At 32.8% G+C, this 12279-nt stretch overlaps 1 protein-coding gene across 3 annotated transcripts in view; it reads right to left on the reverse strand.

The window, feature by feature from the left end:
* Positions 1-12279, reverse strand: part of LOC106477662 (neutral and basic amino acid transport protein rBAT-like) — a 43700-nt gene that overhangs the window by 23470 nt on the left and 7951 nt on the right. Inside the window, exon 1 of one of the 3 annotated variants that reach the window (XM_022381496.1) lies at positions 2134-2178. The exons of the other annotated variants lie outside the window; for them this stretch is intronic. Within the exon in view, the coding sequence (XP_022237204.1) occupies positions 2134-2147 (14 nt within the window). The 5' untranslated portion in view covers positions 2148-2178. Of the gene's footprint in view, positions 1-2133; positions 2179-12279 lie in introns of those variants that run through there. 3 annotated transcript variants of the gene reach the window in all.

Here is a 12279-nt window from a genome sequence, read left to right on the forward strand (position 1 = left end):
CCCTCGTGTAGCTTTGCGCGAAATTCAAAAACAAACAAATTACTGGGAAACATTCCAAGTTATTTTTATAATTCTATTTATATTTTTCATAAGGTTTTGTAATTGTTACCAACTACCTAACACTAATAATTTTCCGTCAGTATCTAGAATCATATTTCGAAAGGCTAGCTTGGGTTACTTATGTCAGAATTAAGCAATGATTGTTGTAGTAAAAGTAATTAACAAAGTTTGGAAGACTTCATGAATTAGACTGTTTGTTTGAAGTTAAGCACAAAGCTACACAATGGGCTATCTGTGCTCTGCCCATCATGTGTATCGAAACCCGGTTTCTAGCGTTGTAAGTCCGCAGACATACCGCTGTGCCACTGAAAGGTAATTGCTGAAAAATAACCATACGATTTGAAACACTAAACGAAGAACCTATATATCTGTTTGCTACTTGGAATTAAAAAAAAAATGTTAAATTCAACTTTTGTTAATGTATACAATCGATTCTCCTTGTCCAGTTTTGGCTTCTTTTTTTCTTTTTTTTTGTTCTACATCTCCTTTTATGCACTTGTCTCTATCTCTCTATATAAAAATGATAAGAAATAAATAAGGTTGTAATTTGGGAAACATACAGTTTTCGGTTATTCTGATACTAAACTTTTTATTTTTATTCGTTCTACCCGAAGTTAAGTTTCAGACTCAAGATGAATTTTAATCACACAACACTTTAGAATTTCAAGTATTTAAGTTTAAGAAATTCTTTATTAAAAGTCTAAATTGTAATAAAAGAAGAAAATACCTTCACTAAATAGGTCTTTCCTGGATAAGGAAAAATTATCCGAATCATACTAGTTATGTCTTCTCATGCTGAAGATATTCTGTGTAATCCTAATTATATACTTGACTATACACTGTCTATAAAAAAAATGACTGTTTAACATTCCATATTTTGAGGCTGTGGGTGCGTTATAAGAGTGACAATCAAATCCTCTTATTCTATTAGAGTAGCCCACGAGTTAGCGGTAGGTGGTGTAGACTAGCGCAGGTAAACCTGAGAATAGGTTTGCACAAAATTCATCGCACAACAACTACTTGCTGCTTGTTAATAATACTGAGTGATATTTTTATATGGAAGCTCTAGCATAACACAGAGTGTCCGAAAAGTCTGAAACCATAGGTACTCCAACTAATAATTATTTTCAGAATGTAGAATACATTCTGTTCTGGTAATTCGAAACTAGTTTTGATTAACAGCAGGATTAGCTCGACCTTCTCATGCTTTGACAGCACCATAATCAGTCACGTATTTGAAATTAAAAAACATTGCAAATCACCTATGGTTCCAGACGTTTCGAAATCCCTGTAATATTTAATTGGAAAATAAAACCTGAATTACTCATGAAAATGATTTAAAATATTTGATTTAAATATTTTTGCGTCAAAGCAACATATAAATAGTTTAGCATACAAATGCTAGAGTAGTCTTCTGTAATTCTTCTAGATTTCTTAACTAAATCAACATAAAGACAATATCTTCACGTGTAAATAAAAAGCAAAGATTTACTTGGGAACTGGCTGTCAGTTACAGACTAACTTAAGTGCATGCGATAATACTTCTTTTTTATACTTTCGAAAAGAACAATCTAATTGACGTCCTCGAGAGATCATTAACTGTCTACTAGTGTACTTGCTGTATTTCTATAGTACTCAAAAACATCAATAGTTGGGGAAAGTCTAGTACAGAAGGCAAGCTGCCTTAAAACACTAACATAGTCTATGTCATTTAAATAGTAAGTAGCTGAGATAATTAAATCCTAAACTTTTGTGATTTCAGTAACTATGATGTGCCCCTTAAATTTCGTCTCAAACTAAAATCTGTAAAGAAAAATGCTTATGATATACAATTTATCACCAAGAATATTATTCAGCATTTATCAGTAACTTGTCCACCAGTTCCACTGGTAAAAACCTTGACAAAAATAATTTATATTTAATTTTTACTCTTAAGTATTGAATTTAGTAACATACATAGGTTGAGTACGTTATATTAAAATAAATCTTTAATCTCATTATGTCGTTTCAGTCCCTGTCACCAGATCCGGTCGTACTCTACCTGACAACTGTACATTTTGACAATAGACCTACAGCATAGTTTTCATTGCAAAAAGCAGGCTTCACCGTGTCCAAAGTACACCACTTCTCCCTGGTGGCTTTCCATAATTCACTTAATATACGATGGCGACGGTTTCACGGCACTCGTTTCAACAGAACGATTGTATAGAAATCCATAGACGCTGCTTCCGACGACTTGACCGGCATGTTTTGTGTGGATTTGTCTGAATATTCGTTTCATTCTCCAGCTACTTGCCATTGAGGCAGCTTGTGCACATTTGACATTAGTCGCTTTTCCAGATGGAGATCCTTCTTGATTATGTTACGTATGCTGTGTTCGTGGATTCTCACTGTTACGCAGCTCACCACGGCTAAGGTAAGACTTTTTGCAGGCGTAGCAGATTTTCATATATAGGAAAAATTTGGCCAAACTAAGGCGGTGGAATGTTATGTATCAAAACTACACTCTGATATTGCTTGGCTTTTCATAGACAGTCTCATGCTACTAAATATTGATCATGTTTTGGAAGGGTATGTAATAGTCGTTCCCAATGTAAAATAATTATACATTCCAGTCATAAAGATGTGTTCAAATAGGGGATTTAGACGTTTTGAGATGGGATATCCTTTGTACCTAATGTCATTTGGTAAACAAAGGAATATGGATCAACTTGAGAAAACAGTACCAGCCAGAAAGTAGCTTCTCGAACCTGTTGTGGATGAAGAGCCCTGGCTTTGCATAGGATGTAATTCTGTTGCCAGTTGGTGTCTGTTGATCATCTACTAATTATAATCGCACTACTGAGATCTTCATAACATAAACATTTCTATAATGTATATATTTTATCCCATGATTTCTGTAATAACAAAATATCTATAATCTCAAGATTTCCTTAATCCTAAAATTTCCATAATATTAAATGTAAGAAAAGCTTTCACCCCTATTTTCACACATGATGATACTATTTGTTCATATAAATTAGACATTTCTATTTTCACACATGATGATACTGTTTTTTCATCTAAATTAGAAGTCACGTGCAAATCATAAAGGCAGCAAGCATATAAATGTACGATGTTCAATCGTATTAGTATTTCAGTTCCAAACAAAGGGATGGTTAGCATTAGGAATATTCATTCAGCTCGTCCGACTCATTGTTTGCTGACACTCCCAATGACATCCTCAAAAATACCTTGTTACATATATAAGTGATTTTGTGGTATTCCAGCTATTTATGTTAAGCACGCCTTGCTTTAATTGTGGACGATTATTTACTATAGCACTGATTTACACTGATTAGCCACACTAACGAAAATGCTTTAAGTGACAGTGAAAGTGCTATCATTAAGTATCCTGTAACTCAATATTTACTTGTCTCTCTCTTATTTACCCCTGACTGTTTGATTTGTGCGGGAGATACGATTGTTATTCACCCTTTTCATTTCTTGTTTGACTTGAAACTTTATTTCTACCACGAATAATAACATATTTTGGATTGTTAAATGCCTTTTTACTCTAAGTGTTGCTAGTCAGTTTCGGTTTTGATCAGAAATGTGTTTGTGTGACTAGAAGTTCCCGAATTCTGTACATTCTTAGATATTGATTTAAAGTTTAAGTTATACAGAGAGTATGTAGTAGAATTTCCTTTGTTTCTTGTATTGTATGTATTTGTATGTGTGGTTTTACTATATATAGTGTGTATTTTTGTGTCCTGTTGTTATGAGTAATAAAAGTATATTGATTTTCCGCCACAGCTTAAAAGCAGTATCTATATTACGATATTATTTCATTCCACTTTCTTTTTTTTATTGATTTACGACCCTTAATTTGAGTTAATTACTAAACATTGTTATCAAATTTGAAGGAATTGTGATACCGTTTTTGTATATTTAACTATGCATATCATTATGATTTTATTCAATCTCTTCCATTTATAAATTTTAGTTTTGATTATGTATAAATTTATTTGTTCCACTTTTTCTGATTTGAAGAAGTAAAGGTTAAGATGTTTAAAGTGAAATTTATGTGATACATAGGTCACGATGTAATGAGGATTATTGTTTATATAATTTATTAGTTTAGTTTTAATGTATATTTTTTCGTTCTTTAACTTCTACCTAATAATATTTTCAATCTTCTTGATTTTTTATTTGTTAAGGTCGACTAACAGTTGTTTGTGTTAACTATATATTTACATCCGGTGTTTATGTGTTAATTGATATTATTGCTATTATTTCTATGATCTTTTGTATTATAAAGTAATGTCCTATGAAGATGAGTTGAGAGAAAGGATGAAGAAATTGTGCCATTTTTAATCATCTTATAAATGGCAGGTGGGGAGATAGTGTGAGTGTTAGATCTTCTCAGCTGATTGGTCAAACTGTGAAGTTGTAGCTTTTCTGAAGAATGTTATCTGTTGGTTCACTTCGTTTCCTTATGTCCACAAGTGTAAAAACACTTCAGGTAGACCTGTTTACGTAGATCTATCATTACGTGCATTTTTTAATTGACTCTTTTTTTTTCAAGTCTTTAAGCTTCTTTTTATTTCATTTTTAATTTAAATTATCAACTATTTGTTTCAGTGCATTATTCAGTTAGTATTGAAACATGTGTAATGTTAACTTCATGTTTTGCGTATAATTAACACTTGTGTTTTCTCTTACATGCATTTTAAATTAGTAAGTTAAGCCTTTGAAGTGATCCTTACCAATAAAATCCACCATCCTTCCGTTATCCGTGGATTTTAATTAGCTCCTGATTAGTTAATATTAACCAAAATTTCTCACCACCCAAGCATTGAAGAAGTCAGAAATAAAATATGTTTCTTTTCACTACTCAAACATTGAAGATGTGAGTCAAGAATGAAATCTGGTTCTTTTCACTGCTCAAGCATTGATGAAGAAAGTCAGAACTAAAATGTGGCTCTATTTCAGACAGAATGGCAAGCAACTACCTATCAAAGATACCATTCCTTCTAGGCAATGTATATAGGTGATTGGGTTTGTTTACTTCCTGGGATGGGCAGCACTGATTCTCTAAGGTGAAAAAGACTGCAAAAGTTTTTAAACCCACCCACTCAGTCTACTTCATCTTCCTATAATTGTATTAACGTGCAGATGAAACAATGGTTGTGACGGACTATGGGCAAACGAGGCTTGAGGACCCTTTTAATTAACATTTAGATGTAGCTGAATATTTAAGTCCCACCAACTAATGCAGGAGTAAGAGCTATCGAACCACCAAGAACAGAACTTTCTGCTGAGCTCAACGTAAAATATGTATATGATAGTAATCTATATCTGTGTCCAGCTTACTTGAATAATGTGCGCTCCAGAATGTATACAAGAGTGGCTGCAGCAGACGAAGAAGATATATTTGTGTACTCATTGTAGAAGGTGTGTCTAAAATACCTCTTTGCCATTATATGAGTATACAAAATATTTATTCATTAACTGTAATCGTATTCTAAATAGCATACTATGAAGTAATCACCAAGAGGGTCTTACATAGAATTTTATGCAGTAATCATCAGGGGGGGGGGGTCCTAGATAGCATAATATTAAGTAATCATCAAGCTGTGATGTGATTAACAGTACAGTAAAAACTGATTCAATCTTGTTGATTCAAAGCACAATATTTAAACTAGCTTTCCAAATGATGGTAATACATACTATAAGGGTCAATGACTAGCACAAACTAGCATGAAGCCAGACTGAGAATGAGATGAGAAAATGACAATGCATGCTACTATTATGGACAAATTTGGTACTGGAACTGTTTCACCTATACCAGTTTTACTTGATGAAGTCCCTATCTCAGATATATATAAGTTAGCATATCCTGCATTGTGGCTAGTACTAGTAGACAATGATGTGGTCTATCTGTGGAGTTAAAATAAATGTAAAGACAACAGATCGAAAACCGATGAATAATGAAGATGACATATTTACCTGAACATAAAGAGACTGCAGTTGGCTTTCTTTATCAAGCCATTATTGCACTCTGTCACTAACGGTCCTTTCTTAGCAGAAGAAACAGAAGCTGAATCAAAAGTATGCTACAAGATATTTCTTAAAGTAGAAGGATGCAAGAAAAACTTAAAGTCAAGATCCTAGGATTGTCTTTAGGGAGTTTGGGCACGAACGTGCTGCTTAAATCATACACTTGTATACCTATGGGGCAGGAGAATTATCCCTCAACAGCATGTATATATCTAGCATTAACTTGAGTATTATTTTAAACTTAGAGAACATCAAGTATAATTGTTGGGGTGGATTTTTGTGCTGTCCTACATGCAAATCATGGCTTTTGGCGTCCTTAAAATACTACAAAATAAAAAGAGCCCCACTATTAGATTATTCATCAATTGAACAATCTAAGTTTCTTTTCAAGAGAATGGATTAATTTAGCTGATCAGAAACTTCAACCAGTTGATTATACTGAGGGAAAATGTAAACTTCATATCAAATAGTGAGCCGAAATTGAGTCTTTAAAGCTAAGCCATAAGTAAAATATTGCTTAATTAACAGAAAATAAGTCAGAAGATTTTCGGTGTTGCAGCCTGTTACTGATGTTTTATTCCTAATTTTTCAATAGAGCAACTATAATAGACATGTGTTTTGCGTCATATGACACCTGTAAAGATATGTTTCTGTTTTTGAAGAACCACAATTCTAGAATATCAAAGCTATTTTTTTCTATTTTTCCTTAACATGAGTGCCAATGACACTGGCAAAGAGGGGTTAAGTGTTTCCCAAATTCAATATGATAGAAGAGATTACATGTGTAGGCCGGTACTTCAGAGAAAACATGATGTGCAACAACTATTGGCTATGACCAGGTCCCCAGGTGGGTCAACAATAAGTTTAGCTGTTTTAAATGTTACAATCCGAGGTTAGATTCCTTGCGGTAGGCAGAGCGCAGATAACCAATGCTAAAAAGACAACAGTCATGATCACGTTTTGGGAAGTGTTTTAGATAATAACTGTAAAGCTGACAGTTCCTTTAGGAGATTGATTATGCGTCGCTATAAAGACAGCAAAATCCAGACGGAACAATAGCCCATTGTAGTATCATACTACAGGATCATACATATGCATAAAGTACTGACCCAAGAAGTAGTATGAAAATGTCCACGTATTCTTGTACGTCAGTTTCAACCTGGTCTTTTATTTAGTGCTTGGATTTAATTCATACATTTCACACATTACCAGAAGCAAGATGATAAGACATCACTATTTCCTCATTCCTAGTAGAGAGAGAAACGGAGAAACTAAAAGCAAATACTGTGTGAGGTATGACCAATGAATGATAAGCTGGCAGTTTCTAAGCTCATGCGATTGACGTTTTTATAAATTATTTCATTACACCAGGAGAAAAAAATTATTGTAAATGTTTCGTAATTCCATAACATTTTAAGGACTGAAAAAATCATAGATATTGTGAAAATACGACCTTTAGATGACATATTGAGGACTTCTCACTCGGGCAAGAAACATTTCTTCTTTACAAAATTTTAAAAAATGTGCTGTTTCTTCCTTAAATGATTTAGTGTCTATATCACTCACATCTAAATTAGATAAAAATTTTCAAACATTTTTGTTTTTCTTTGTTATCTATTGTAAAATCAAATAATAATTTAAAACATTTAATAACACCACTGTAACTTTCAATTCTTTTTGTCAATTTCGGTAACTAGTCAATCACAAATGACAAAGAAAACATTAAAAACGAATCGACCTCTTCCTGTTAACAACACTTCCTTATCAGTCTTTCATCAAATAATACTTTCCCTGTTTTCACCTGATTATTTCTTCGTAAAATATTTTGTCACCAGTGGTGGATAAATTACTTGATTCATTTTTAATTGATTCAAAATTACTTCTTAATTCAAGGATGAATTCTTTCAATATTTTTAATAATGTTTCTCCCTTCCAAATGTTCATATTTGAGTCTTGTAATGATAGATTTACCACATTTACTGGCTGTAATATTTTGGACCAACATGAAATCCTCAGTTTTGTTTCATAATCGTCAAACTTTTTTAATTAAAGATGTAGCTTCTATTCTAGTGTTAATTCTTTGTGCAGGAGTTTCACTAATTTTCAAAAGAGCTTCCTTGATATTTCAAAAATTGTTTTTAAGAGCATAAACAGCGTCTGCTCTTGCAGACCGTCTGGTCTCGCATACTTTTGTTTATTGTTGTATTCTTTCCTAGGCAATCCGTAAGAATGTTCCATCTTTGTGTAGAATCAGAGAAAACTACAATTAAGTTTTGTACAAAATTTAAAAAATTATGTCGCTTCAAAACATGATTCTGCTGCGTAATTGCCGAATAGATTTAACTAATGGCTAACACAAGGTATAAATATGGCTGATGCTGTTTGCTTTTTAGTTCTTGCTTGTAGTCCCGAACATGTTCCAGCCATATTTGAAGCATTATTGTAGGTTTGTCTTCTACAGTTTTGATGTTTAGATTTAATACTTGCAAGGTATTTAGCACAACTTCCTCTAAATTTTCGGCAGTGTGAGATTTTATAGGAATAAATAAAACATCTTTCTTTTATTTGCCGTCTTTTCCAATATGTCTTTTTATAAAAGAAAGTTGATCAAAATTACTTACTTTCGGTGTTGAAACAATAATTACATAAAACTTAATTGCACTTTTAACTTCGTTTATGAATTTAAGCTGAAACTGATTTGCCATTAATTTTATGAAGTCAGTCATCACAAGTTTGATGTGGCAAATAACTTGTAATTCCTTGACCCCGATTATTATAACGTTCCAAACAATTTGTTTTTAAATCATCAAATTCATTAAGATACTCAAGACAACTTAGATAATTACCTTTCCTGTTTGAACTTAAATTTTCGTTGTGGCCTCTAATCCTAATCCAGATTTAAACAACAATTGTACAGTAGCTACCACGCGCGCGAAACTTCCCGTCAATATTTTTGTTCACTATCCATAATGCCATGATATTTTGTATATAACAGATATGTGGTCTTTAGATATTTCATGACTCATTTACTGTGTACGTTGTTACAGTCACAAAAACCTTTAATCAATTTACTTGCAAGGCTTACTTTCTTATTTAGGAATACTTTGTAAACTTAACAATACACACATTTCCTTGTAGTGCTATAGACAAGCCATTCACGTTTTTCTTTTTCCACATTCGACTTAAGACGATAAAAATGCAGTTCTCGCAAACTTCTAAAATAATTTCTGTTGCGATCTTGATACTCACTCACCTTTTTATTCGCTCATGTTCTCAATATTTTCGGGTTTATTTATTATATAATAGTCAATAACTTTGTCGGTAATTATACCTGGCCATAAAACAATATCCTGTGAGTAGTTAATAACTGGACATGAATATATTTCAATTTCGGATTGGTTCATTATTGCTAGTCGAGATTGTGTGTAATAAACTAATTCATTCATATTCTGGACCGGCATAGCCAGGTGGTTAGGGTGCTCAATCTGAGGGTTGTGGGTTCGAATCCCCGTCCCACCAATCATGCTCGCCCTTTCAGCCGTGGGGGCGTAATAATGTGACGATCAATCCCACCATTTATTGGTAAACTAATAGCCCAAGAGTCGAAATTCAAAACAAACAAACAAATCATTCACATTCGGCTGCATGGTGTCCTAGAAAACGAGAAATTGTACCAGTCTGCTTTTGTAGACTTTTTGCTTTTAGTTTTCGTTCCTTTCTTTTTTTCTACACTAGACTGGTATACCCTTTTCATTTTTCTTACTGTACAATGTGATTTAAAAGAAAAAACACAATTTCACTTTTTAAAAAATCACGAAATACCTATATATGCTAAATTTGCATTCATAAGGCGCTTGCAGCAGTTATTCTCACTTGTGGATGGTAGTTAACTGAATGTTTTGTTTCAGGGTAAAACAGCTACTGGGTGGCAAAATACATGTTGCAACTTATGGTTGCAAGCTGAAATTTGGCACTCTTCCCGCGCATATACAGTATATGCAAATTGGAAGCATATAAAGGCTAATAATATGCAAGTGATAGGTTGTTAACAATTCACGTATCTGAAGAAAACTATTTCAAAAATAATGAAGAAGTTTTATTTTTTGGAATATGTATAAAAAATACCAAATTAAACCTATTAATTTAAATTTATATATATATATTTATTTATTTAATTTCATATTTATGTACTAGAATTAAAAAAAAGACATTTAAGCTAATCTATGTAATACGTTCTTTTTCTGTGACTATTTATTTATTTCATGAGACACGAAAGTATTTTGATTTGCAAGCAAAATATTTTTAGAGAATCCGGGATATTTGGCAAAGCTTCCGGAAGTCGGGAGATTATCTATGATTTCGAGATACTCCTGGCAAATCCGGGAGATTTGACAAGCCTAGTGTTGTATATGAATTATTGAAATGCAAAAATATAAGTTTTGAATTATTTAAATGGGGGAAATACAAAATTATGTTCTATCAAAGATATTTAATTTTGAAGTTGCCCAAAAGGGTGGTCTTAGATTTGGTATAGGGAATGGAAAATAAGTAATGGAAAATACTGAGATGTTTCAGTACAAGATATGTCAGTGAATGACAAGTCATTTATCAGAAGTGAAAAGGTTAAGGTACAGTTATATGAACTGCATGTAGACGAAACCTAAATCACACATTTGTGTAATAAATGAAAAATAAACAATAATAAATAATATATGTCATATACATGTTTCATAAAATATGAAACATGCACATGTATATGAACATTTTTAATTTAGAGTTTGGGGCCCTTGGCGCGCGCCTTTTGCGTCTAGTGATAAATCCGCCACTGGTTACTTATTTCGGCAGTAGGCGACCAATTATCCTTCATATCTAGGCAACTTCGGTAATACATCTGTTCAATCATAGACCTAAAATACTAAAATTATAAATCTTTTGATCTGCAGATATAACAAAGATTTTACTTTTTTGACTTAAGTATTTACTATGGAATCCTTAGCTTTGCTCCAAGAATTAATCAAGGTAAACGTAACGTAATGGACATGAGTTTGATGTCTGGAACGTTAGAAAGGAACTGCAGCAAAAAAAAAGAAAAATAGAAACAATAATGCAATGACGTGGTTTCTAGAATCCAAAAAGATAGGTGGTAGAAGTCAAAAGACATTCAGCGTGATCATCTTTTGGAGTACGTTGGCAAGAGAACAGCCAAATGGTTAGCTTCAGAAAAGACTTATTTTTTATTTCATTTACATATTAAAGGGTTTAGTAATAGCCACATAACAGATTCTTTTCTCTCCAATTATTGAGTCCCACTGAAGAGATGGGGGTTCCTGTCGAGATAACTTGAAATGTATCGTCAAGGGTAGAACCACCAGTGGATTGTCTTCGTCATCTATCTGAAGATAACTCTTTCAGTGACTAGACAGCATGTAACGACACAGGCCAAAGGTTATCACAGATTTGCACCATAAGCCACGGAAAAGAATATCAGTGAAAATATTTTGTGGCTGGTCAATTTAAGAACAATAATGAAGTGAAGAAAGATCACTTTCTTTTGGTAGCTGGTCAATTTAAGGACAATAATGAAGTGAAGAAAGAACACTTTCTGTTGGTGGCTGGTCAATTTAAGGACAATAATGAAGTGAAGAAAGAACACTTTCTGTTGGTGGCTGGTCAATTTAAGGACAATAATGAAGTGAAGAAAGAACACTTTCTTTTAGTGGCTGGTCAATTTAAGGACAATAATGAAGTGAAGAAAGAACACTTTCTGTTGGTGGCTGGTCAATTTAAGGACAATAATGAAGTGAAGAAAGAACACTTTCTTTGGCTAATCAAAATTGTTATTTACCCTTAAGTTTTATATACTTCATTTATATTTTTAAACGTTAATGTTATTAATTCTCAAGTCACTTTATTGCTAATTATAGAAGTTAAAATGTAAGGTGTAATTTTTATTTTTCCTTATGCAATGCAATTGTTTACTGGATTTAAATCGAAGGAAAAGGAGTTATTGTAGGCTATGATTATAATCTAAAAGTTTAAAAAAAACAGTATTGTTGTTTGATCAGTAGGAAATAACTTTATAAAATTATGACTAACACATTCCAGATGCCTGACGTTTAACATCATCACTGTTATACCACATAAAAACGCTTGTTAAGACGTGACTAAAGCTTAAGG

This window comes from Limulus polyphemus, unplaced genomic scaffold (assembly GCF_000517525.1).
Source record: "Limulus polyphemus unplaced genomic scaffold, Limulus_polyphemus-2.1.2 Scaffold168, whole genome shotgun sequence".
Lineage (NCBI taxonomy): Eukaryota > Metazoa > Arthropoda > Merostomata > Xiphosura > Limulidae > Limulus > Limulus polyphemus.